At 49.9% G+C, this 27,884-nt stretch overlaps 1 protein-coding gene across 3 annotated transcripts in view; it reads left to right on the top strand.

The window, feature by feature from the left end:
* Rhbdl3 (rhomboid like 3) overlaps nucleotides 1-27,884 on the top strand; it is a 50,302-nt gene that overhangs the window by 5,195 nt on the left and 17,223 nt on the right. For all 3 annotated transcript variants that reach the window (XM_075991407.1, XM_075991406.1, XM_075991408.1), the window contains 4 exons: nucleotides 12,343-12,501; nucleotides 15,421-15,645; nucleotides 22,094-22,242; nucleotides 23,734-23,846. In XM_075991407.1, the coding sequence (XP_075847522.1) occupies nucleotides 12,343-12,501; nucleotides 15,421-15,645; nucleotides 22,094-22,242; nucleotides 23,734-23,846 (646 nt within the window). The remainder of the gene's footprint in view (nucleotides 1-12,342; nucleotides 12,502-15,420; nucleotides 15,646-22,093; nucleotides 22,243-23,733; nucleotides 23,847-27,884) is intronic.

Below are 27,884 nucleotides of genomic sequence, written 5' to 3'. Positions count from 1 at the left end.
CAGATGGTTGTAGCACAATTAATAAAAACCCAGAGACAGAAGAAAAATTAAACAGCCAGCTACTGGCTCTTACCTTTTTTAACTCAGTTCGAGATGGCAATCCTGCCTCCAGGAATCCTCAGAGTGAGATTGACTGAGAGGTGACTCCTTCTGTTTTATCTCTCTCTCTCTCTCTCTCTCTCTCTCTCTCTCTCTCTCTCTCTCTCTCTCTCTCTCTCTCTCTCCACTCACAATAGACTGGGCCTTCCCCCATGAATCATTAAGAAAATACCCTACAGGCTGTTCACCGCCCAATCTTTTGGAGGCATTTTCTCAATTGAGTCTCCTTCCTCTGATAACTCTAGCCTGTGTGTCAAGTTGATATAAAAGTAGCCAGCACAAGAACAGTTGTTTCAATAGATATCCAAAGGAAGGGCTACGAAGTTCCCTTTAGAATAGCTTCATTCCTGCCAGGATGGTTACAAAAGTCAGAAGTATTAGAGCCTGGAGCCATTGGGGCAGGGCTGTCTTCCTTTCCCACACAGATGGTCGTCTGTTTCCCAGGTATTAGAGGTGGAATTCGCTCAACTTCCCATGCCATGTGGTTCTTTAATATGCAGGGAAACCTTACCCAGCTTGAAGCTGACTGGACCCCAAGCGTGAGAAGCCACCATGTTAACCTGTGGCTACCCTTCAAGTAAATGGCCAAGATGCCTTCTAGGGATTGGTGGTGAGGAGATCAGGTGACCTTGGTCTTTCGAAAGTTTCTCTGTCCCTCCAGTTCTGACCTGTGTTGTGGTCACGATAAAATAACAGGTCTTGTCCCTGACTCTGCTTCTCATACAGAAGTTACCACAGGACGGAAATTGGAGGGCCATCAGCTTGTCTACCCCATATCCTGTGTGTTCTTTCCTACGTGACTCTCTTCATAAGTCTTTTCATGGGGGGGGGTCTCGATGGGTTTTCCTGTAAACCGCCTCGGCGGGTTACTCAGTCTAGGGATGTAACCCGCCTGGCAGGGTCAGTAATTCCAGGGTCCCGGAGAGGTGCTATCTGGAAGATATGGGCGGGAAAAGAGGAAGGAGGCCAAGCAGGGTTCTTGTCAAAGCCTCCGTTTATTAGAGTCCTGGTTGCTGCTTATATAGCCCCTGCTTGGGGGGCAGGGGCACGGGATCTTGCCACGTGGTCCTGGTCATGTAGGCCAGGAGGTCAGGTGACGATTCCTCTGCCAGGAGTTCACAGGTTGACACACCTAGTTTTCTGGATAGCTGGAATGTGAGGCGGGTTCCGCTAACAGGTAGCTCTCTATTAACAGATAATTTGGGTGTGGGACAGGCTCTGCCAGCAGAACAGTTCTTAATACTGTTGGGGTGAGGGGGCTCTCTGCAAACTCCTCGGGGCGATGATCCCTATAATAATCTTGGGGGGAAACGGCTCCTGACATTTTCCTAAATATTTAAACAGGTTATTGAGTTACTGGGCCAATGAGATGGCTCAACAGGTAAAGGCGTTTGTATCCAAGACTAATGACCTGAGTTCAGTTTTTGGGACTCATATGGCAAAAGGGAAGAACTGACTCTCAGAACTTGTCACCTGACCTCCATGTGTGTACTGGGTCAGACGCGTATCCACAAAGAATACATGTAATAAAGTTAGCATAGGACTAGGGGTATACTTGAGAGAAAAATGTGGGGTAGCATGTGTGAAGCCTTGGGTTCAAATCCCTAGTGTTGCAAACAAACAAAATAGTAGTTTTGTAGTAACTATAAGGGCTCTGTGTTGCTATAATGCAATGTCATGGCAAAAATACCGTATTTTTATTGCTAAAGCATTTGGACATTTCTTTCACAGTTCCTTCTGTGGCTTCAGATCTGAGATCATGTCTAGCTCTCAAGTCTCTCAATCAGTCTTCTGTATTCTACTGGAGTTACAGATAGACGCTTGAGAGACGTCTTGTGGGTGCTGAGAGTCGAACTTGGGTCCTCTAGAAGAGCAGCGAGTGCTTTTAAATGCTGAGTCGTCTCTCCAGCCCCCCAAATCACTTTATTTTTAAAAGTTGAATTTAGAAGTTTAGATTTATATGTTTATTTATTGGTGGGGGGGCATGCGCATACCACAGTGTACTTGTGGAGGTCAGATCCATTTGCTGGGTTCTGGGGATTGACCTCAATTTGTCAGGCTTGGCAGCAAGTGCTTTTAACAACCGAGTAAGCGACCCTCTCGGACACCCCCCCCAAACGTTTTCTGCTTTTACTCCCAGTGTCCCCCAGCCTGTGGGACCCAGGTTCTGACCTCATCTGTAGTTTCCCTGCTTGCTGCCTGCAGGTGTGGGGGTGGTATTGCAGGTGCGTTGGTAGCTGAAAGGAAGTTCAGATGGGATGAAACCGCTGAGTGGATTACAGATGCGCCACAGAGAAAAAGTGCCTTCCCCAGAGACAGTCCCAGTGTTCGTGGCCCTGGAACACAGGAGCCAGCAGAGTAGGGGTCTCAGGACAACAAAGCCATGGTTTGGAGCCCACCCTTGGCCTCTGCATCTCACTTCCTTATCAAGTAGCTTCCAGTACCGCATCCCTACCCTCTCCTACTCTAGTGACCAGGTAGATCATGTTTCTATTAACTCTTTGATCCCTGGCCATTCACAAAAATACATTCAGCGGTTGAGCTACTGAGCCAAGAGATCTGGGCTCATGTCCTGCCTCGTGTGTGATAGACCCACAGAAGTTTGAATGACTGGCAGGTCAAACTAAGCCACGGGGGTTAGAAAGATGGCTCAGTTGCTATGAACCTTAAAAAAAGCAAAGCAAAACTATAATCCCGTGTATATTATTTGAGGCCTAAGGTGTCCTCTCCAGGAGCATCCCTTGACCATGGGGTTCCATGATCGTGTCCTGCCCTCCTTCCCACCACTGGGTAGCTCCTGCCCCATCAGGGGCCCTAGGTTATCGGACAGTTGATGGAAGTATCTTGTTCAGTCTGTTCATTCTGCAGGTGAGGAAAGTATTGTTATGATGGTGTCTGAGTTCCTGTGTGCTTCCCACCAGTACTGCAAACTCCTTTCCTTGGTTGGTGCCAAGCATAGTGATGGAGACAGGTGGAGAGGTGACACTGCAGTAGCTTGGCAACAGTGGGCAAGCCAGTCAACGTCTCCAAGCCAGAGACTTTTCATGGAAACCGTAGAATAATAGCTGACCCAGAATTGTTGGGAGGTTGGGTGGAGTGTGCATAGCTCTTGGCATAGCTGGGAGGAAGCACCAGGTAAATACTGTTCGTTACATATATATATAAAACGGAATATAATGAAGTGAGTCCTGTTTCCCAGATGGATATGGACATGTAGTACATCCAGGGCCTGAATCAAAGTGTCTGGATTCCTGGTCCATCTAGGCTGCCTCCCTAGGATAGAAGCTGGATACCACATGCCCTGCTGAACTTTTCAGAAAGAGTCTTCGGACAAGGCTGCCCGGTACATGTTGATGCCCAAGCACTGTCTGCTCACCTGGCTTGTCTGTGCTACAGGGTGAAAGGTAGAGGGCTAGGACAAGGTGTCTAGCCACCATGTGGGCTGGGCCAAGCATCCTCTCTCCCTCTTTGGCAGTTCTTACTGTCCCTTTCGTGGGCGGTGTAGTGACATTGGGCCCAGGGTACTGTCTTGTTATAGGAATGGAGTCAGTATGTCTTGAGCTGTAAACAGACATAATCCTAAACCCCTTTTTGGAGATTTTTGTTTGAAAATTAGTCTCTACATGGCTCACCCCCACCCCTTTTGAGATGAAGTCTTGCTATGTAGCTCCTGTTAGCCTCAAACTTAATGTGCTTCAGCCTCCCGAGTGCCGGGATTACAGGAATGTGCCAAACCCCTCCCCACCTCCCGGCTTTCCTGAAGCAGGCGTAGGTCTATATTGGTAAAATTCCTTTGAGAAAACAAACACAAGTGTCCACGGTGTGTGTACATACCTGTCCTCTCGTCTTCCTTACACTCTCAGCAAACTGAGAGGTGAGGCTGTTGTGGTTTTTGTGGTTATTGTTATGAGACAGTGTCTCACTGTATATGTATAGTCTTGACTGGCCTGAAACTCTCTAGACCAGGCTGACTTTGAACTCACAATGATCCACCTGCCACCACTTCTCCCTCCCAAGGGCTGGGATTAAAGGTGTGTGCCGTCACGCATGACTCCGTGCCCTCTTTATAGGGGAGGAAACAAGGGAGGGAGAGGACAGGTCTTCCCCAGAGATAGGGAACAAATTGGGAGCCTCTGCAGAGGGTCTGTTTGTCCTCAAGGCTTCTGGGTGGCTTCTGTAACCAGACAGGAGGTGAAGCGACTGTTCCAGGCTCCTTCATCCCAGCTGCTTGCTTCTCTTCTGCCTCCCACCTCCTTCCATCTCCCGGACTGTTCAGCTCTCTCTGTTCTGGGGACTAGATGGATTTTGGGGGGTTTCTAGGGAAGGTGGCAGGGAGCAGGATTTGGGCAGAGGAGAAAGGGCAGGGCAGATGTCAGGACCCCTCCTGATCTCACCTCCTCCTGCCACTCCTGCCTGATGCTCCGTGGAGGCTTCTGGATTCATGACTATGACTCGGCTTTGGTCCCTGGGTGTCCCTGACAAGCTGGGCCAGATGAGTCAGTCCAGGTACTTCATCTATTCCCGATCCCTTAAGGTGTTACTTCTGAGTCAGAGCCCCCATTCTCCCCTCAGCCTGTGACTTGGCCAAGCAAGAGGCGGGAGAGCTGTCCATGAGCCTCTGGAGAAGCTTTGGGGTGGTGCTGAAGAACTGGGGGGGTGAGATCTTCGGGGGGGGTTCTGGGGCAGGCTGACCAGTGGAGAGTGCCAGAGTCTGGTAGAAGGAGACTGGTCTCACCCGTCTCTTCCCTCCTCCGCCTCCCTGGCCAGCCTGCTAGACTCAGTCACCCTGGGAAGTGAGAGGAGGGGTGTTCAGGAGCCTGGTGTCTGGATTGGTGCCTGCTGAGGCCTGAGCTGCCTCCCCTGCTCCTGTAGTGGCAGCTGAGAGAGGAGAGCACTGGGGTCCACAGGGCTCCAAGAGGGCAGGCTGGAGAGCAGGAGGGATCAAAACCTGGTCTTAGAACCAGCCAGTTCCCTTCCACTTTGAACTGAAGCTTGAGCACCTCTTGCTTACCCTGGCTCAGGTCAGGTGGGACATCTCTGAGGGCTTCAGTTTTTCTCTCTGTTAAATGGGACTAGTCACACTTAATTGTGTTCTGAAAGTTGGTGTTTTGAAAAATTAGCGGGAGAAGGTCATGGGAAGGACAAGGGTTGGGTCCCATCCCCGTCCATCCACCCCCCCATTAGCATCCTCATTTGCAAGGAAAAAGTGGAAGAGAAAGCCCCCACCCTCCCATCACCAGCCTCCTGACCTTGCCAGCTGCAGCCTGAACTTTTTAATTTATGGGGTTGTAAATATCCATGAATGGCCCAGAGTTCCCTGGTGGGCTGTGGCTTGCTGGGTGGGGACAGCTCTGTTGAGCCAGAAACTCCCCAATAGCCTCATTAATTTGCTCTGCTTAGAGGCCTGGGAATGAAACAAGGAGCTGGCAGATGGGAGACCCCCTCTACCAAGGAGGGCAGCTGTCTGCATCTTACCCTATCTCAGTACACATGCCCTGTGGCCATTTCCTTCTGGACTGACAAGAGACTCTGGGGATGAGATGGGACCTTACCCAGACCCAGGCTCCATGTTCCAGACCCAAGAGGTACACAGGATGGCAGCTGGCTTGTCGTCTCCAGGTGCTGCCTTTGGGATCATTTTGAGTACTCACAGCTTTTGTTCGTGGAGGAGACGGTCTTCCCGGGAGCCAGACTCATGATTGTCCCAGAAACGCAGTCCGTGCAAGTTGCAAATTGTTCCTATCTCCTCTCCTGCTTCGAGAGTGCTGGGGACATTGTGAAGCCTGGGGCAGCTTTCTGGCCTCTAGGGAAAGCTGGGCTGCTGTCCTGGGTGCTGAGCAGGCAAACCCCCTCGCTCTGGCAGGCTTTGTCCCTGAGAGCTCAGCTTGGTGGCCCCATGAGGCCAATTGCGGATTTCTCAGCCTCTCTTGGGACCTGGTATCCCCAGTCAACCTTCTAGCTGGGACCGGGTCCCACAGACTTCTAATATCAGCTGCCTGAGAGCCTGGGACACTCAAGAAGTGGAGGCAGAGGAGCTGCCTGGGTTTCATGAAGGGAAGCGTGATTGTACTGTAGGCTTGTGACTGTCCCTAAAGGTTTTACACAGTGCTGTTGTCAAAAAATAAATGCTGTGTGGCCGGGCGGTGGTGGTGCAAGCCTTTAATCCCAGCACTCAGAAGGCAGAGGCAGGCGGAGCTCTGTAAGTTCGAGGGCAGCCTGGTCTACAAGAGCTAGTTCCAGGACAGGCTTCAAAGCCACAGAGAAACCCTGTCTCAAACAAACAAACAAATGCTGTGGTCGAATAAGGTAGAGTTAGGAAAATGAGGGGCTGGATCAAATCAAACAGGCTTTTTCCACTACTGGGTCTGGCAGAACCCTTTCTGTGGGTGCTTACGTCATGTTCTTCTATGAGGGCTTCCTGACTATGGGAAAGAAAGTGGAGTTTTGTTTAATGCCAGATTTCCACCTGTGCCTCTCCCTTCCACCCCCATCACCAGCCTTTTCCACGGCCTTCCGTCCCCGAGAAGGGATTGCTGTTCCTACTCAGAGCCCACTGTACCCTCCTGGACCTTGGACCCAGGGTCTCATGAAGTGCACACTGGGAAGATCCTATACCAGGAGGTATCCTTTGTTCCACTGTACAGGGCTGAGGAAAGCAAGAGAAGGCAGGACTGGGGCTGTGGGCCCCGTGGAGGAACCTCAGATTATTTCTCTATTGGCCCTTGTTCACTCTTTAACCTTGAGATAGTCTCTCTAGCTATTTTTAGTCTCTGTGCTCTTAGTGGTCCATATAATGAATGCGTTGCCTGGACCACAGTGGATCCTTAGCAAACCTGTGAGGTGGATGGGTGGATGGATGGATAGGAGGACTGGCCATCCTTTGAACGCTTTAGCCATAATATCCCAGTGGTGGGAGGGAGCCAGGTTCTCTATTCTGCCTGGGTATGAATTTATCTAAACAAATTACCATCCTGTTCAAACTCTGAGCAGCTTAGCCCTTGGTGCCTTGACTCCCCACTGTGCCCCTGCCCCTGAGAAGTAGCTTTCATGATAGTAAATGCCTTGTAGATTCTTGTAAGGTATGAGTAGAAGGAGGAATGGCCATGTAATTTTTCACCCAAGCCGAGACACCTTAGAGTAAAGGAGGCAGGGCGAGTCGTGTTTGGAAAACAGGTGTGAACAAGTTTGGCCTCAGAGAAGCCAAGGTGAATGGTGCACTGAGGGTTCAGTGGACTTAGAACCTGAAACTTTGCAAACTCCCCTCATACATCAGGAGACTGGTACACAAACAGGCTCTGTGTAGAGCTGCTTGGCACAGGAAGGGGGCCTTAGTAATCCCCTCCCTACTGCCGCAAAGCCCCTAGCATTCTGCAATGTCCTCTGCAAACCTCTGAGGTTCCTTCCAGAACCTTGGGGGTTTATTCTTGTTTTGAGTTTTGTTTTGTTTTTTGAGGCAGTGGCCTCCCGTAACTCACGTTGGCTTCGATCTGACAATCTGATACATAAGCACAGAGGATGACCCTGAACTTCTGATCTTGCTGCCTGCCTCCCAAGTGCCACTATCAGAGGGCTCACCATTATACCTGCCTTCCCTTCCAGCTCTCTGAACCCAGATTGATGAGCTCCTAACCTTCTAACTTGCTAAATGGTTCTAGTCCCACTTTGCTTCTCATTTACTCTTCAATGGTACTGGGACTAGAAGGTCCGCTCCCCCAAAGACTTAATGGGCTATGGCTTTCTCTAGCCCATCCTTGCTTCTATATCCATGGATGGATATGGCCCCTTCCATCCCCACAAGTAGGCAGAGCTCCTCCTACTCATTCTTGGATGAGGAAACTGAGGCTCTGTAGTTGATGAATTGCCCCTCCCCCCAGCACAGCAGCTGGGGCTGAGCTCCTACCTAAACACATGGAGAATTTGCTGGGCCATTTCCCCAGACTAAATGGACTAAGTGGCCCAGGAACAAGCACAGGGAGGGAGGTGAAAGATGAAAGAGAGAGAGAGAGAGAGAGAGAGAACGCGTGCTTGTGTGCCTCTGTGTGTGTGTGTGTGTGCGCGCGCGCGCGTGTGTGCCTCTCTGTGTGTGTGTGTGTGTGCCTCTGTGTGTGGCCTCAGACTGGGCAGAGGAGCCACCTAGGAGATTAGCAACCTATGAGCAGGGCACTGGTGGGATTAAAAGCCTCCTTCGAGCCTCTAGAAGCTCTTTTCAAGGCCGAGGAGGGAGGGCAGGATTGTGGGTCGACCCCTCCAGTGCAGCTCTGTCCAGCACTGGGCTCTCTCCTGCAGGCCAGGGCCCACTTTGGTTACTGCCTTTTTGCCAGGCTTCGGCCTCACTGATATATTCAATCCTCCAGCTGCACTGACTGACCATTCTCTACTAGCCCTGGCAGTCTGCTTCCAGCCCATGCCACCCTCCCCACCCCCCAGCTCATCCTGCAAGCAGCCTGCTGCCCCAAAGAGGGATTCCAGGGCCAGGATCTTGGAGGGGCAGCTTCAGGGGCTCTAGCATGTTTTTAACAAGAAGTTGTGTTTGGAGGATTTGTTCTGCCTGCCCCCTCCCCGCACTCCCCACCAAAGTAGCACCACACTCTTAGTGTGACCTCACCCCCTATAAGCCTGAGGGCAGCTGGCAGGTAGACAGACCAAGGAGACAGACCCCCCATTTGAATAAAGTGATGGGAATAGCCCCTGGCTAGCTAGTGGCTGCCCCAGGTAGACATCAGCCCACTCAATAGACAGGAAAGCCGAGCTGTGTAAAGACAGGAGTGTGATTTTGGCCTTGCTCCCTGCCATCTTGCTTGAGGGACACAGTCTTAAGTCAGAAGTCCTCAGTTTTCTCCTGAAGGGTGGGATCTTCCTCTTCTGATTTCTGAACGTGATATCTCTCCCCCTCCCCCCTTCTGCCTCCTCCTGTCTCTTTTAACCTTCACCCCTCTGGGTGCCCTATGCCCACTGCCAGCTCTGCCCATGCCCTCAGCAGCCAGCCTGGCTCTGGCTCTCCCCCACCCCCACTCATCCTGAGTCTCGGAGGCCTCATTATTAGGGTAGTGGTGACCCCCCATTGTCTGGCCTATCTAGCCCTGGCATGAAAGGTAGAGTTTTGGCAGAGAACGGAGGCTCGGCCAGATTCCAGCGTGTTCTCTGCAGTGTAGATAGAGCCTGTAATGTGTTGGGGGCTAGGAGGCCTGGGGAGCCACAGGGCAGCCCCTTGTCACTAGGACAACAGCAGGGAGCCCTGCAGGGGTAAGGGGAGGAGGAGAGCAGGTGGCTCTTTGTCTGGGGCCTGATCCCAGCCCCCTACTTCATCTTCTTCTATAGGCAGCCCTGAGGAGGCCCCTGGGAAGGGACTGTGGGCTGTGCTCCCAGCATGGGCAAAGCCACTGGGCTTCCTCCTTCCTCCCCTCATGAGGCTGAGGAGGTCCCCTGATATGCAGGGAAACCTTGACCCCTACAGGACCCAGCAGACATCTTCCCAGGACCTACAACCCAGTCCTGAGGTCAACGTGGCATGAACACAGTCAGGGCCAGGCTAAAGGGTCCCCATGTGGATTAGGATAGTGGTCTTGTGCACCAAAGCCCTGCCGGCTGTTAGCATTTCAACCTTCCCTCGGTTCTCCCTCCTCTCCCCTCTCTCTGCTCAGTTTCCACATCTGAGCAGCAAGGAGGCCAGACTAGCTCTGTTTAGCCCCGTTTCCTACTGTAAAAAAAAAAAAAAGCTGTTTGGGGAGAACCATGGGTTTCTGGAGTCCTGCTTCTCCTTGGTTAAGAGCACTTGTTGCACCGGGCACTGGTGGCGCACACTTTTAATGCGCTTGGGAGGCAGAGACAGGCAGATCTGTGAGTTCAAGTCCAGCCTGGTTTACAAGAGCTAGTTCCAGGACAGGCTCCAAAACTACAGAGAAACCCAGTTTTGGAAAACAAAACAAGCCAAAACAAACAAACAAGAAATACTTGTTGCTCTCCCAGCACCCACAGGCAGCTCACAACTGTCCTTAACTCCAGTTCCAGAGGACCCAACCCCCTCTTCTGGCCTCCACAGTGACCAGGAACACATGTGGTACACAGATATACATGCAGGCAAAAATTCATACATATAAAATCAAAAATAAATTGATCTTTAAAAAGAAGAAATTCTGTACATAAAGTACACTAAACAGTGTTTGGCCATGAAAATATGGCAGATATTAGGTGTTATTACTTTTCTTTTAAAAATTACATTTAGAGTGTGGATGTGGGTATAATGTCGGTGTGTCACAAAAACAACACAAGTGTGCAGGTTCGAGGACAACCTATGGGAGTTAATTTTGCTATTGGTCCTGGGCATTGAACTCAGGTCATCGGGCTTAATTGCAAGTGCCTTTACCTGCTGAGCCAGCACCTTGGCCCTGATTAATATTTTTTAATCTATTATGAGGGAGGTGTGATATCACACACCTTTAGTCCCAGCGCTTGGGAGGCAGAGATAGGCAGAGCTCTGTGAGCTTGGTACCAGCCTGGTCTACAGAGTGAGTCCCAGGACAGCCAGGGCTACACAGAGATACCCTGTCTCAAAAACAAATAAAAATCTTTTGTTATTATGATTACTACTATTATTCTCTGGGGGCGGGGGAGGGCTTGTGTGGACAGCTGAGGAGGCTAGCTTTTGGGAGTCAGTTCACTCTTCCCTCCAGGGATGGAACTCGGGTTGTCAGGCTTGCTATTAGCAAGGATTGTTAACTACTGAGCCCTTTCGTTGGCCCTGGCATTCTTAGTCTTGATGAACCTTTTGAGTTTCCTGATATCCTTGATGATAAGGAAATGGGTGTCATGTGCACCCGGTGCTGGGGTGAAGGGTCTAACCTGAGCATGGACCTCCTCAGAGCTTTCTCCTAAACGGTTCTGGGGGAGCTGAAGTGACCGTGACTTGTGGCCATCAGTCTCAGACTGTCTAGTAACACTGCTTAGTGTTTTCCAAACAGCCTTTGTTAACCTTATCCAGAGAAAGGGGCAGCATGGGTTTGGCCTTCCAACTTCGCCCCTGTACCTTCCCAGGGCCCATTGCCATTTAGTGCCTCCCATCCAAGACTGAGTACCAGGCGCAGGGATTCTTTAGCACCGTAGCTGTATCAGCTGTATCCCCTGCATCCCGTTGCCTTTCCCCTACGCAACCCACGGCAGCATTTCCAGGTACACACCAGAGTCCGGGATCAGGAGCCCCCTTGACCAGAGTGCATTTGGTACCACAAGAGATGGGGTGTCATTTTCTGGCAGGGTGAGCCCTGTCGGGAAGGAGCAAAGAGGGATAAAGGCCTTTCCTCACTAATCCGAAGGGGCTTCTCATGGAAAATTAGTACCTGTCTGTTCATCTGAACATCTCATTTATTCATCCAGCAAATCTCAGTTGAAGGCCTGTAAGAGAGACGCCTGACAGGAGGCACTCCTTGGAGGAGTTACAGCCCTGGGATGAAGCAGAAGTAGCTAAGACAGGTTGGGCGGGAAGCCTGGCTGCTGTCCAGGGCGCAGGGAGCTTCAGGAGGTTAAAGAGAATGGTGTAAAATGCACATGTGCCCACACAAATGCAGAAGCACACCCCTACCCCTACCCCCAAAACAAAACAACAGAGAGCGTGTCTTCGGTAAGTTGGCCACCCATGGGGTGTGAGTAGGAAGGACCCTGGGACGGCCCATCCTGCGCTGGGGATGCTCAGGTCTCTCTTTCCCTGTCCTTTGTCTCCTCCACTTACAGAACTCCATTCCTGCTTTCCTTCCCACAGTTAGGAGGAAGTGGAAGGAGAAACTTGGGAAGAGCTGTAGCTAGGTGGCAGAGCACCAGTACCCTTGGAAAGGGTACCAGCTGACGGTGGTGTCGCACACCTTTAATCCCAGCACTCAGGAGGCAGAGGCAGACGGGTCTCTGTGAGTTCAGGACAGCCAGGGCTACACAGAGAAACCCTGTCTCGAAAAACTAAAAGCGCTATCAGCCGGACATAGTACACATGCCCCACAGGGAGGTTACGTTCAGCTCCAGCCGAGCCTGAACTGTCTCAAAGAAACAAAATAAAAGACCACAGGGGAGTTCAGGAGCGGGGCTTTCTTCCTCCCTGTCTCGGGTTGCTTCTCCTCAGAAGGCAGTTGGACCGGGTCATCCTGACTGTGTCCTTAGAAATGTCCCCACAGCCCCTGTGGGAGGGCGGGAGGTCTGGGCTCCACATCTGCCCTGGGGTGGTACCCACTGACTCTGCTGCTTTCTGTGTTTCACCCTCAGTTTGACCCCGGGAGCACCGGCTACATCAGCACAGGAAAATTCCGGAGCCTCCTGGAGAGCCACAGCTCTAAGTTGGACCCACACAAAAAGGAGGTGCTGCTAGCTCTCGCTGACAGCCATGCAGACGGGCAGATCTGCTACCAGGACTTTGTCAACCTGGTGAGCATTCTGGATGGGGAGGACCTTAGACACTGGAGGTAGCTTTAGGCCAAGGGGTGTCTCAGCGGACAGCATTTGAACAGCCACAGCTTCAACAGGTGAGAAGACACCACAGCCCCCGAGGGAAACCACTCTCACATCCACAGAGTAGGCATGGTTTGTTCTGGGGCAGTGTGACCATGGCCTGAAACATACATTGGGTCTCCTCAAATACATGTTTCAAGGGTGAAGTTACATGGAGGTTTTTATAGTAATAATAGAACAAAGGAAGTTATAAGTCAAGGCATTTTTAGAAACACATTAAGTGAAAACTTCAGAAAAATGGGATAAACAAGATGGAGGTCTCTTTTCAATAGGCTTTAGATGCACGCTCTCTCACACATACACACACACACGCATGCACACACGCATGCACGCACGCACGCACATGCACACACACATGCATGCATGCATGCACGCACTCGCACAAACCTCAGATGTTGTCCAATGACTCTTAACCTTTGGGTTGATGGCAGCTCATGGTCCTGCTAAGTTAATAAGTTCCAAAAGGCTGGATGTGGTGGCGCACGCCTTTAACCCCAGCAGAGGCAGACAAGTCCAGACAGATCTCTGTGAGTTTGAGGCCAGCCTGGTCTACATAGTGAGTTCCAGGTCAGCCAGAGATACACACTGAGACCCTATCTCAAATCAAAAATGAAAACAAACAAAATAAAATAAATTCCAAAACGTGGTTGTCTGTTAGTTATAGCATAGCTGGAGGCCCGAGCTCTTAGAACTGACGGTGATTGCTCCTGTTTGTGGGAGGGACCATGATTCATGAGTCCTACTGGTTATCTTTGGTAGGGATGCCCTCCTCTCCTCCCTGGGGATTGATGCTCTTCTTTCAGAGGCGGCCACGGGTGGTTACACTGGGCTTTGGGTAACTTAGGCAAGCTGCATTTCTCCACCCCCATGAGGGACATCAGTAGAAGTTCCATGAACGACTAAGGTGACTACAAGGCTGGATGTCTGCTTGTTTCCCCATCGATGAGGCCTTCCTACCTCTTCATGCCCCCCACCGAGGAGAAAGAATGCAGCGAAGTTCCCTATATTGTAGACACCAAAGGCCTCAGGCAGGGCCAGGGAAGCCTGCTGTCACCGTCCCATCTTAACTCTCTGTGACGTGACTGCCCAGACAATAGCAGCGTCGGTGGCCTCTCAGCTGCAGGTTGCTCCCCATCGGTGGACGTGTGAGTTTACAAGGAACTGCTAGAGACACTCAGGGGTAGAATAGTATCCACTATTCTAGCAGACCCAGGGAGCGGACCTGGAAGCCTGGGCCAAGGTGAGCTCAGACAGCAGCAGTTCACAGACTGGGCCTCAGAAGTGTCATCAGCCTCATCGGGAAGCAGACGGGAAGCCTGGCTCAGACTTTGCCTGCCCAATCTCAAGGCCCACGCAAGGTGTTTCTCTCCTGCCAGGTTCCGTTCCTCTGAGTGAGTTCGTGACATGATGTCGTCATGCTGATGTCACATTTTTATGCTCAGACTCTGAGCTGGAGCAATCACTTCCAGCCTGCATTCATGTAAAGAGGGCACCTCGAGCCTGAGCCCTCCCTCTGCCTTTGCTGGCCGCTCTATGCTTCTCTTTGCCCATTTGTAAAATGAATCTAATGGTGCATGTAGGGTTTCCGCCAGGACCAAATAGGATAAAAGACTGTATTTGCAAGTTTCTGTTGTCTCCTAATGTTCTTCTGCTGGGAAACCTCACTGCATGACTTACCAGCCCACGCAGAACAAATTACCCTCACCTGGGGGTGGCAATGGCTAGAGGGGTTCACTGAGGCCAACCAGCCAGGGGAGGCTGGCTTAAAGCCACGCGGGGAACCGGGAGAAGCAAGACTCAAGGTTAGGAGATGACTCTGCAGGGGAGGCTCCCGCTAAGTGGCCTTGTCTGATCCTGGATTCTTCCAGGTGCCCTCCAGAAAGAGGCTCAGACTCCTGTGCCCTGCTCTGGCTCCATTCGCCTTGCTAGTCCTGACTGGATCTTGCTTTTGGGTCTGGCTGGATTATCTTCTGCAGGGTCTCTGGTCTGAGAAGTACATCAGTGATTACATGCCAATAGCTATGAAACATGCAGTAGCTATGAGCCCTTGGGCCAGGAGGTCTGGGTCTTTTGGCCTACTCTCCCTTGGAATAATTTACAGTATGATCCGGGAAAATAGCAAGGGTGGCAGAAGCTTCCAGGGGCTAGAAGTCCCGCTAACTGCTAGATGAAGCAGATCTTTGGGGACCAGGCCTGGATTGCTGAGGGTAGGAGCTGGTCTTGGATGAGGCCCTAGGCTCACTAAGTATCATACATGCCAGGAAACATTCAGGTGCCATGGCTTCCATGACATCGGGTTCTGATCCTGACAACTTCTGACAGCTGGCTGACAAAGACCTGCTTGCACCTTCCCAAGCTGGCGTGCCTGGGATGCTCACTCACCCCGGCCCTCACCTGGCCATCCCCTCCTTCAGGAAAGCCCTTGCTGATCACCTGGAGACACACTGGAGAACTGTGTGTTCCCATGGCCACTGTTGCTCTGAACTGTGACTGCTGATTTCCTGGTCCTGAGCACCACCGTCTCCCATGTAACACAAGGGATCAGAGGATCAGGGATGAGTGGGTAGGAGGTCTGTATAAATATAGGCCTGGGTTTGAACCTGTGTCTTCTTAGGTACTCTCTGTACCTCAGTTTCCTATTCGGCAGAAGGAATGTTCAGAGTTCTTTTCTAATGGAGATGAGCTGTGAGGTCAGAGGTCAACACGGTGGCATTCCTGGAATGCTGCCCAGAGCTCAGAGAAGAATTGCTCCAGCGAGCACGCAAGCTGAGGTGTAGGTGCAGTGCTCCCTGAGGCCCTGACTCTGACCCTCTCCTCACCCCGTTTCCTGTGCAGATGAGCAACAAGCGTTCCAACAGCTTCCGCCAGGCCATCCTTCAGGGCAACCGCAGGCTGAGCAGCAAGGCCCTGCTGGAGGAGAAGGGGCTGAGCCTCTCCCAGCGGCTCATCCGCCACGTGGCCTACGAGACCCTGCCCCGAGAGATTGATCGCAAGTGGTACTACGACAGCTACACCTGCTGCCCCCCGCCCTGGTTCATGATCACAGTCACCCTGCTGGAGGCAAGGACCAGGGTGGAGCTGGGGGCGGGGCTTTCTAAACATGGGGTTGCATGGGGAGAGGAGGTCGAAGGTTTGAGGGGGAAAGCTGCAAATCAAATAGCAGTCGTTCTGCAAGTCAGAGCCTTGCTAGGGAACCCAGTTGCCTAGCTGAAGCGCTTTTAGTGAGCACTCCCAGGCGAAGATTACTTGAGGCAACCTGCAGCAAAATCTCCATATTTCTTCCCCGTTCAAAACAGCAAAACAATGTGACAAACTCAAGGATTTGGGGATTTAGCCAGACAAACTCAATAAAGCCAATTTATGTAAATTCCTCTCCTGGAAGGCTAGAACAATAGTTGTTATCCCCTTGAGACTTCATTTGCAGACTGTAAAGCAGGGGCCACCAGAGCTTTCCCAGGCCATGGGCAAGGACACCTCCACAGAGGAAGAGGATGGCTGGGGTGCTTCTTGAACACAGAAACACATGCTTACCTCTGGGAGGGAGTGTTTGTGAACAAGAAAATGAAGTTTTTATAGAACATTCTCTCTTTAGGGAATCTGCCATACATTGTTTAAAAAATTCACAGGCTAGTGCTTCTTAAAAACAAATAATTTCAACCAACAGTCATTCCTTTAAATTTTTTTCATTTTATTATTTGTGTGTGTGTGCTGTGCATGTGTGAGCTTGTGAGTGTGTGTGTGTGTCTGTGTGTGTGTGAGTGTGTCTGTGTGTGTGAGTGTGTGTGAGTGTGTGTCTATGTGCATGCCTATGTGTGGGCTTGTGAGTGTGTGTGTGTCTGTGCACGCCAGTGTGTGAGCTTGTGAGTGTGTGGTGTCTGCATGCCTGTGTGTGAGCTTGTTTGTGAGTGTGTGTGCATTCCTGTGTGTGAGCTTGTGAGTGCATGCCTGTGTGTGAGCTTGTGAGTGTGTGTTGTGTGTGTGCATGTCTGTGTGTGAGCTTGTGTGTGTGTGTGTGTGCATGCCTGTGTGTGAGCTTGTGAGTGTGTATGTGTGTGTGCATGCCTGTGTGTGAGCTTGTGAGTGTGTGTGTGTGTGTGTGCATGCATGTGTGTGAGCTTTTGAGTGAGAAGAAAACCTCGGACCCCCTGGATCTTGTTGGCAGTTGTGAACCTCTAATATGGGTTCTGGGGATTGAACTGGGGTCCTCTGGAAGAGCAGCCCTCCTAGTCACCCTATTGTGCAAAAATGAGCCCTGCACAGACAAGGGACTCCCCAGGAGTTCCTTTGGTGTTTTGCCTTGTGTGATGGAACTCAGTCCTCAGTTCAACAGGAACCCCAATAGCCCACCCCACCTCTGGCTCCTGAAGAGATGCCTGGCTTCCCTTTTGCGCTTCCAGTCTCTGGTTGTTTCCAGTCTCTCTGGCTGCTTCTCCTCCAAGGCCAGTTACTGATTACTGCCTCTGCAGGAGGTCTCATGATACTCCTGCTTCCTCAGCTGCCCTGGTCATTCGGTTTCATGGCATCTTTTTTTTTCCTAAATCAGAAATAATTGGTCTGTCTGGGCTCGGTTACTCATACTTGGAATCCCACAAAGGATCACCATGAATTCAAGACAAGGCTGCGCTACAGAAGGAGATCTGGTTCAAAAAACAGTAATGGAGATGGCTTGGTGGGTGAGAGCATTGGCTGCTCTTCCAGAGACCAGAGATTGATTCCCAGCAGCCAGATGGCAGCTCATAGCTGTCTGTACCTCCAGTTCCAGGGGACCTAGCATCCTCTTCAGGCCTCTGGATGGCATCAGGCATGCACGTGGTACACAAATATGCACGCAGGCAAAACATCCACAGAAATAATAAAAATATTTTAGCCAGGCATGGTGGCACACACCTTTAATCCCAGGACTCGGAAGGTAGGGGCAGGTGGATCTCTGAATTTGAGGCCAGCCTGGTCTACAGAGTGAGTTCCTGGACACTCAAGGCTATATATATATATATATATATATATATATATATATATATATATATAAATAAATGTTTTTAAGTTTTAGATTACATTTATTTATATATATTTATATATATATATATATATATCCTGTCTCAACCCTCCCCCCCGCCAAAAAAAGATAAAATATTTCTAAGAAACTTTAAAAAACAAAGCAAGCAAAAATCTACCCCTCTCTGTTCTGCACATAGAGATCTGTTTGTTGTTATGGTTTTGCCCAAGCACATGTTGCGTGGTGTTTTTTCTGAGATTTTCTTAGATGTGTTCTTCCAGTGCCTACTGAGTGGGACTGTTTATTAACTTCTATTTGAGGATCAACAATAATGAGATACCTTGGAAGCTGTGCCTGTTGCCAGGACACCTGCATGGCGTTATGTAGGAAGAACAGCTGTGCGCGTGTGTGAGTGTGTATGTGTGTGTGTGTGTGTGTGTGTGTGTGTGTGTGTGTGTGTGAGAGAGAGAGAGAGAGAGAGAGACCTAGGCTTCATGCATGTTAGACAAGCACACTGTCTCTGGCCTCTATTCCGAGCTGCCCGAGCAGCTTCCTTTGATAGGCTAAGCTGGTCCAGGTTCGGTTCAGAACACCCAGTTTGACCTTAATTATTGCTTCCTTCCCTGATTGCGTGCTGGTCCTTGAGCTTTTCCTTTATGTTAAACTTGAGTGTTTGCTATCGTTATTTTGTCATTTTTAAGTTTTAGATTACATTTATTTATTGTTCACTTGCTTTGTGTGTGAGGAGAGGGCATGTGTGGTCTCCATGTGTAGGTGAGAAGACAACTTGCAGGAGTCCGTTCTCCAACGGTCTAGACTCTAGGGCTGAGCTCAGGTGCCGGCAAGGGCCTTTACCCCCGGACCATCTGTGCCCCCGCCTCCACAGTTTAAAAAATATCCTTTTTAATTATTTGCGACAGGGTTTCTCTGTGAAGCCCTGGATGTCCTAGAACTTGCTCTGTAGTCCATGTTGTCCTCAAGCTGACAGAGATCCGCCCGCCTCTGCCTCCCATCACAGAGATCCGCCCGCCTCTGCCTCCCATCACAGAGATCCGCCCGCCTCTGCCTCCCATCACAGAGATCCGCCCGCCCCTGCCTCCCATCACAGAGATCCGCCCGCCCCTGCCTCCCATCACAGAGATCCGCCCGCCTCTACCTCCCATCACAGAGATCCGCCCGCCTCTGCCTCCCATCACAGAGATCCGCCCGCCTCTGCTTCCCAAGTGCTCGGATTAAAGGTGTGCACCACCATGCCTGGCTGAATATTTTTTTATTAGATGTTTTTACTTTATATGAATGAGTATGTCTGCACCACATGCATGTAATGTTCACAGAGGTCAAAGGAAGGTATTCCATTCCCTGGAGCTGTAGCTACAGATGGTTGTAAGCTGCCGTGTGGGTGTTAGGGACTGAGCATGAGTCCCTTGCAAGAGCAACAAGTGCTGTCAATTGCAGAGGCATCTCTCCAGCCCGATTGTGTTTAATTAATTTATTTTGGTTTTTGTGAGTGTGTGTGGTGTGTGTGTGTGTGTGTGTGTGTGTGTGTGTGTGTGTGCCTGAGTGTATATAAGTACTTGCAGCCCATTTTGTTGTTCTTTTAAGAAAGGGTCTCTTTCTTGCAGGGCATAGTAGCACACACCTTGAATCTCTCGAGGCAGAGGCAGGCGGTTTTCTGAGTCCGAGGCCAGCCTGGTCTACAGAGCAAGTTCCAGGACAGCCAGGGCAATACAGAGAAACCCTGCCTCAAAAAACAGAAACGAAGGAAGGAAGGGAAGAAGGGAGGAAGGAAGGAAAGAAAAAAAGAAAAGAAAGGGTCTCACTCTTTACTCCACTACCCTCAGAACTACAATCCCCCTGTCTCTGCTAGGAAGACAGCTGCAGTGTCACTTTTAAACTCGTGACCCTGTGCAGTATAGTTATTGGTACCCATTTTCAGACGTGGAAACTGAGGGCTAGAGAATTCTAATAATTTGCCTAAGGTGGTCAAAAGGAGCCAGTGTTTGTGTCCAGATTGGCTCAGATTTTAAAATTCTACAGCTGTATGAATTTGAGCCATATATGGGAACGAAAGGAAGATACTCAAACAGCTTACTTAACTCCCTTGGAGCCCAGGGCTTCTGTTTTCCATAGAGCGCTAGTAATCGGAGTCTTTGATGCCATAACAGATAGAAAATGAAGGAACATGGAGCTGTCAGCCACGTCTAACGCCAGCAACACTACAGAAACCACAGCTGGTGGGAAGAGGAGAAACCAAAGAGCAAATTCAGGGCCATTGTGTTTGGAAGAGAAAACCCTACCCTCCTGGATTTCTGCACTGTAGTAGCCCAGCCTAGAATCCCAAACTTTCTTATTTGTTTTGTTTTTTGTTTTTTTGAGACAGGGGCTGATCTGTGTAACAGCCCTGGCTGTCTTGGAACTCACTTTGTAGACTAGGCTGGCTTCGAACTCACAGAGATCCACTTGTCTCTGAATGCTGGGATTAAAGGCATGTATCGCCATTGCCCAGTGCCCTCATACATTCTTTTTTTTTAAATATTTATTTATTTATTATGTATACAACATTCCTTCCATGCCTGCCTGCATGCCAGAAGAGGGCACCAGATCTCATTATAGATGGTTGTGAGCCACCATGTGGTTGCTGGGAATTGAACTCAGGACCTTTGGAAGAGCAGGCAATGCTCTTAACCTCTGAGCCATCTCTCCAGCACCCCTCATACATTCTTAAACAGCTTTGCACATGCTCTGATTAGGAGCACAGGAGCATAGAGATTCATTACACATTGAGTTCCAGAGAGATCAGCAAAGTAAATACCCTGCTAGGCCCTGAACAGATGTACGGAGTTATCTGAAAAAATCAACATACTTGGTATATAGGTGGAGATAAGAAGAAACTGCAGATGCTGATGGGAGTGTGGAATAGTCTAACCATTAGAAAAATTGGTCCTCTTCAGAAGATGAAGCATGGGGCTGGAGAGTCAGCTCAGTGGTTAAGAGCACTGGCTGCTCTTCCTCTGATTCCCAGGAGCCACATGGTGGCTCACAACTATCTGTAACTCCAGCTCTGAGGTATCTGATACCCTCTTCTGGCCTCCTTGAGCACCGGGCACATGTGTGGTGCATAGACATGAATGCAACCAAAACACTAGTGCACATAAAATAATAACTTGTTTTGTTTTGAGGTGCCTTCTCTATGTAACCCTGGCTGTCCTGAAACTTACTCTCTAGACCAGGTTGGCCTGAGACTCACAGAGATCCTCCTGCCTCTTCCTCTCAAGTGCTGGAACTAAAGGAGTGCTCCACCTTGTCAACATCAAATAATAATTACTTTAAAATTTTAACTTTAAAATTACCATGCACTAAACCAGGCGGTGATGGTGCTCACCTTTTATCCCAGCAGCAGCTGGGAGGCAGAGGCAGGTGGATCTCAGTGAGTTTGAGGCCAGCCTGGTGTAGAAAGCGAGTTCCAGAACAGCCAGGACTGTTACACAAACCCTGTCTCAAACCAAATAAATAAATAGATAGATAAATAAATAAGTAAATAAAAGCAGTGAACAGAGGAGCTACTTGTCCACCTTGTTCTTAGAGATATTTGCAATAGCAAAAAGATGGCAGCATTCCAAGTTCCCACTGACAGAAGACTGTGGTCAAAGAGAGGCAGATACATAGAATGGAAATGCCTAGTTCTGTTCAGCAGTGTAGGGTGTTTCTGTGATTCTAGCTCTTGGGATGCTGAGGCAGGAGGATTGTGAATTAGCAGACAGTATGGACTGTATAGTGATTCTAGGCCAACCTTGTGTCATAAAAAGAAAAGGAAAGCCAGGCGGTGGTGGCACATGTCTTTAATCCCAGCACTCGGGAGGCAGAGGCAGGCAGATCTCTGAGTCTGAGGCCAGCCTGATCTACAGAGCAAGTTTCAGGACAGCCATAGCTACAGAGAAACCTTGTCTGAAAAAAATAAAACAACAAAAATTTAGAGGCACTAAATTTTATGTCTATTCTACCGCAGTGGTTTTTTTTTTTGTTTTGTTTTGTTTTTAAGAAATCAACCTGGGCTGGAGAGATGGCTCAGAGGTTAAGAGCACTGTCTGCTCTTCCAGAGGTCCTGAGTTCAATTCCCAGCAACCACATGATGGCTCACAACCATCTGTAATGAGATCTGGCGCCTTCTTCTGGTGTATGGGAAGCAGAATGTTGTATACATAATAAATAAATTTAAAAGAGAAAAAAAAGAAAAGAAATCAACCTGTATGAAGTGGGAGAATGAGGGCTTACTAGAATTACGGTTTAAAATCATGCCCACCAGGGAAGCAGAGACAAAGAGATCACATGACCCCATTACACGAGAGTATCTCAGAAACAGAGGGAGGGATGCTTTCTGATAAATGGGTCCTGGCTATGGGCACCTTTCATTCAGGTGGGGTGACAGTCTCCTGTCTTATCCCCAGTGCCGGTCAGGAACACCGTCCTGAGCAGTCTTGTGCTTCGTAACTGGCCTCCGCTCTGTGCTTCGTCTAGGTTGCCCTTTTCCTGTACAACGGGGTTCTACTGGATCAGTTTGTGCTGCAGGTGACGCACCCTCGGTACCTGAAGAACTCTCTGGTTTACCACCCGCAGCTCCGTGCACAGGCTTGGCGCTATGTGACATACATCTTTATGCATGCAGGGTGAGTATGTCTTCCCACAGAACCTGCAGAAGAGTGAGTGGCCTGCTTACCTGGGGTGGAATTATTACATATTATATATAAAAACACATTTTATATATACATTTACACATGCATAGTTTCAAACAAATTTTTTTATTTACAGTGTTGGGGATTAGACTTAGGGTCTTTGGAATACTAGGCAAGTGCCCCAAAACTGTGCCCTAAACCCTGGAATTAAGTTTTTGGTTTATTTTTATTGACTTAGATGCAGATTTGAGATAGCCTCTTGAAAGTCACCCAATACCAAACATACTGTCAGTAGCTGTGTGTGAGAAGGAGAAACAAAGGAGGCTGCTAAAGCCAGCAATGGATTGGCACACACATTTCACAGTATGGGTCTGTGTGCGTCCCAGGGGTAAGTTGAAATGTTCTGTGCTTCCTAGAGGCCAGAGCAAAAAGGGTCATGTGACCAGCCAACTAGCCACAAGAGTTGTTCATAATTTGTGTGTGTGGTTGCTCCCACAAGCCGAGTAAAGCTCTAATTTATTAGAACTTCTTATTTCCCATCGTGGTCTGTTCCAGGGGAAGAAGTCTGGGTCCCCTCTCCTAGCCCTGAAAATTTGGAGTGAGAAGAGTGGCTGGGTCCCTTCTTACACCAGGAAGAAAAGCTTCCCTCTGTAAGATTTTAAGAGACAATGGTGCTAAGCTGCAAGAGGCCTCCAATGCTTCGGGGTGTTTTGAAATCATCTTTTGTAGTAATAAGGAGGGGCGCGGGGCTGCTTCCCGCCACCCGGCTAGCTTTATACTCGAAATAATTACACGGAAACTGTATTCTTTTAAACACCGCTTGGCCCATTTCTATCTAGCCTCTTCTAGGCTAGCTCTCGCACCTGGACTAGCCCATTTATTATAATCTATGTAGCCCACGAGCTGGCTTACCAGGAATGATCTTAACCTGCATCTGCCTGGAGTGGGAGAATCATGGTGACTCTCTGACTCAGCTTCTTTCTCCCAGCATTCCGTTCTGTTTACTCCGCCTACCTAAGGGTTGGCCTATCAAATGGGTCTAGGCAGTTTCTTTATTAATAAGAAATCACTCCCACATCAATATTTGATCTCCAGCTCCGTAGTGTTTGTGGGTACAGTGAAAGACCAGAGCGAGCCCAGAGTGGTGAATGTCACATCTCAAGCTGGTCAGACACCTGGGCTGTGACCTTTAAGCCACTCACTGTCACTCTCTGAGCCTTGGCATCACCCATGTTAACCCCTCGAGCTGCTAGGTCCTGGGCATGGCTAGTCCCTGTCACTGCTGCAGAGACAGACTGTACCTGTCACCACCAGGTCCCTGATGTGTGTTCTGTCTCAGCTGGACGGAATTCTTCCCATGACAATCATCTCCTCCCCAGCCCCTGAACTGCTCAGAGGCGGAGAAGGTGTCTTGCACCCTCCCGGCTCCCCAGTATCTTGGCCCACAGCATTTGCCAGGTGAGTTAACGAATGTGTCTGTCACAGGGTAGAGCACCTAGGACTCAATGTGGTGCTGCAGCTGCTGGTGGGGGTGCCGCTGGAGATGGTGCATGGAGCCACCCGAATCGGGCTTGTCTATGCGGCTGGTGTTGTGGCAGGTAGGCTGGTGGGCCCCATGGTGAGCCTCCTGCGGGCAGGTCAGAGGAGATCCCGTGGCTGGTGCAAGCCCTGGCTTCCTGAGCCTCTTCAAGGCTCCTGGTTCTGGATTGTCCTCCAGGCAGATTTCCCACAGACAGGGAGGTGTATTTTGGGGCAGAGCTCATGATTTGGGATAGGACTACTGAGAGAATTCCTGCCATCGAATTACCGTGCTCTAGCTGTGGGAGCCTGGGGAAATTCCTTGATCCTTATGGTCCCATCAAGCTTGTAGACAGAGCTATTGAGAGCTGCCTGCTGTTGACGGGAGCCACACATGAGACAACAGCTTCCTTCTACCGTGCAAAGGGACACCCGTGGTATGGATGAAGCCAGGCAGCTCTTTGGCCAAGCCACATCTGAACCCAGAGGGAGCTTTTTTTTTTTCTTTTTCTTTTTTTTTTTTTTTTACACAGAGCAGCCATGGATCCCTTGATTGGCCCTCTGAGGACAGGGCAGTTTGGCCTAGGAGGTAGTGGATTCTCCTGTTGGGAGAAGTCTGTGCCTGATGTGGGGAGGTGGGACGAATGAGATGAACAGAAGGGCGGGTTCTCCAGGGAAGGTAGCTGCAGCCCGGCCTCTGAACGCCAGTTCTCCTGTGCGCGATGCCTCCAACTTTACTACTGCCTGGTGGAGCTTTGCCTCTTTGGCTCTTCAGCCTGACAGCTGGGCTCAAGTGGAGAGAGAGAGAGAGAGAGAGAAAGAGAGAGAGAGAGAGAGAGTGTTTAAGGCCTTAATCCTTTCTGAATGGCATTAAAGTTGTCATCAGGAGAGCTGGGCAGCCTTGACCTCATAAACAACAGGCAGGCAGTAACGAAGTGACTTCAGAGGAGGAAGGATCCCACTCTACCTCCAGGGGGCTAAACCTACTCATGTGTCAGCCCTGTGCCTGGGAGACCCTCCCTCCCAGTGCTGTCTCTGGCACGGCTGTGTGTGCCCAGATCCTTGTACCTTAGACCCTCACAAGTCTATCCCTGAATCCAGCACCGACTGTGTCCTTAAGAGAGGTTTAGTGAGCACCTCCAGGTTGCAGACTCTCTCAACCACCCACACACCTCTCAGTCATATCACCTGGGGATTTAGAGATGTTCGTTCCCCACCTAGATTCCCAGAGTCCCAGATGTTAAATGACGAGGAACGGAGAAGGTACTTGTAACACTTGCAGTTAGTAGTCAATTAGACTCCGGGGAAGGGGGGGCAATAACTTGGAAGACAGAAGTGAGATTCAAAATGACTCAGCACTCACCCAGAACAGATGACACGGGGGGGGGGGGATGCGCAAGCATCCCTCCCCAGTGATGTCAGTGCAGACATAAGCAAGGCACAGCACCAGTATAAGAGGCTGGGAGCCTGCAGCGTGGAGCCAAGGGCACACAATGCTCTGTCTGAGCCATTGATTCAGGCCAGAGGGTTATCTGGTCACTACAAATCATGTCATTGGTCTCCCCGACTGAGTGGATTGATCTCCCTATACTGCTTCCCCTCTGTATCTATCCCCAGAGAGAAGCCCTTATAGTTAGACCTTGACAGAGAACCAGTCCTGATCCACGACCAGCAGCTAAGGTGTCCTCACCTCCAAGCCGCGTGGCCAGTAGCTGTACTTCTCTGCCTGGAGTGGATAGAGCCTGAGGCTGAGGTGTGATGGCACATCCCTGTCGTGCCAGTGCTTCGGAGACTAATACAAGTGGATCAAAAGTTCAAGACCAGCTTAGGCTACACAGTAAAGAGCAACAACAAAACAAAAAGCAGAAGCCAGGGTTTAGAGGAACAAGTGGCTTGCCCAGGAAGACACAGCTTTTAAGTGGTAGAGATGGGGTCCCACAGAGGTCCTGTGATCCCAAAGATTGCCCTGTAAACACCTAAGAATCAAAAGGCAGGCCTTTGCTTTTGTGCAGAAAATCTGTCAGAAACCAAGGGAGGCCTTGATCAGTATCTGACCCTGCTTTAATCTCTACCTGGCGAAACTATTCCAAACCCACGGCCGTCCTGTTTTATCGAGTGATGGCTAACTGCCACAGCACAGAGATAGAGTTCAGGCTTGTGGTACAGGTCTTGTGTGTCATCTCCAATACACGTCACAATTTTATAAGGTCCATAAGGTATTCACTGTCACTCCCATTGTACAGGCCATTCAGACAGGTGAAATAAACTCTTCTAATTAATCAAATTAGGGTAGAGCCCTGCGTACCGTACCAGCTCCGATGACCAGCACTGAAGATCATAGCATTAAGAATCTTTGAAAGCCAGGGCGTGTGGTCACATACCTGTAATCTCAACATTTAGGAGGTAGAGACAGGAGGACGAGGAGGTCAAGGTCATCCCTGACTATATGGTGATTTTTGAGACCACCCTGAGCTACGTCAAATACAAAGAAACAAACACAGCACCTAAGTATATCAGCAGTATCTTATTGCTGAGTTTATAGAAGTCAATATGCAGCCCTAGAGCTCAGCACCTGTTAGGTAATAAATATTTGTAGAGTAGTTGAAAGAATACATGAATAAATAAAGTAACATCGCTTAGAGGTAAATGTGCTGCCAGTGTTAATTTGAGTTTTTCCTAATGGCCAAGGAGCTGTTGGAGAACACCCGCCTTCAAACTTTTCAGACTAAAACCACAGCTGCCGTGCCTTAATAGCGAGGCCACCAATTCACCTGCACGATGGCATGGACCCAGAAGATGTTTTGGGAACCAGCCCCTTGGTCTGTGCTGTGCAGCGGTGAGGTGTTGCGGTCCAGCTTGCCTTTGTCCTCCTGGCTTCTATCCCTACCACCTTCACGGGACTTGTCCTGAGCTTATGTACCTGTTAGCCATGAGCTTCATAACAGGTTACCGAGGGATCCTGCCTGGTCCACAGTCTTCCTTGATGTCCTTTACTATTCTGTATGCTTAGATCCTGTATTGTTTGGTCCTAGCCAGTCCCTCCAGGCCCCAGCTGATGCATGGACCTTAGGAAAGTCTCGGAAGGTTAATAAGATTATAAAAAGAGACCAGAGCGGTGTGTGCTTGTTATCTCAGCATGCAGGAGGCAGAGTGGGAGGATCTCAGCAAGATCAAGGTTAACCTGAGCTACAGAAGGCCTGTCTTTAGGGGGCTGAGGAGATGGCTCAGAGGCTAAGAGCACTGACTGCTCTGCTCTTCCAACGGCCCTGGGTTCAGTTCCCAGCACCCACATGGTGACTCACAACTGTCTATAACTCAGGTTCCCAGGGACCTGACACCCTCACACAGATCTACATGTAAATAAAAATAGAGAAATTAAGGCTTGTCTTTAAAAGATACATATATCGCAATCCAAAAATTGAATCCATTGAATTCCTGGTCTGTGAAGAACTTTGGAGCTCCCCCGACCACACCCTTCACAGTCAGAGGGTTCACTGAATTAGGGAGCCCAAGAAAAGGGGGTTTTACTCCTCAGAATGTTGGAAGTTGTAGACTTCCTCATCTCATACATGTGAATACTGAAGCCAAAAGAATTTTGGAGCAGTGCCTAAGGTCGCACAACTACTCAGTCATCCCCCCATTCCATGCTTCTCCCAGTATTCCTGGCTGGCCCCTGGCCCCAGGGTCAAAACTCTAACCACGGGGAGGGTGAGGGAAAGTCAGTGCTATGTAGGCTTCCCCCGTAGGTCCCTTCTGTCCCCCGAGGCTTCCTGATGCATCATTGGCCCTAGTGTAGGGCTCCGGGGCATAGAGAAGAGGCCAAGTTAAATGGGTCTGGCGGAGAGAGGAAGGGACCAGCTGGGTAAGGCTGGGCTTGCTCAATGCAAACAGTAATTAACCAGGAGCTGGCTCGGGAAGCTGGCCTTGCTGCTAACCTGCGCTGCAGCCCTCACAAGCGGCCAGGAGAGCGTGGGAATCTTTTGTCATGCAGGTCTTGCTGCCTGTTCGTTTGCTACCCTGGGATTCCCCACCCCATCCCAAGACCCCCTGCTGGGATATTTATGGCTGAACCCATAAATAGGATTTTATTGGTAGGCCAATAAAAGGAGAAAGTTATC

The sequence above is a fragment of the Microtus pennsylvanicus genome, chromosome 11, assembly GCF_037038515.1.
Source record: "Microtus pennsylvanicus isolate mMicPen1 chromosome 11, mMicPen1.hap1, whole genome shotgun sequence".
NCBI lineage: Eukaryota > Metazoa > Chordata > Mammalia > Rodentia > Cricetidae > Microtus > Microtus pennsylvanicus.
This window is presented reverse-complemented; position numbering and strand designations above follow the sequence as displayed.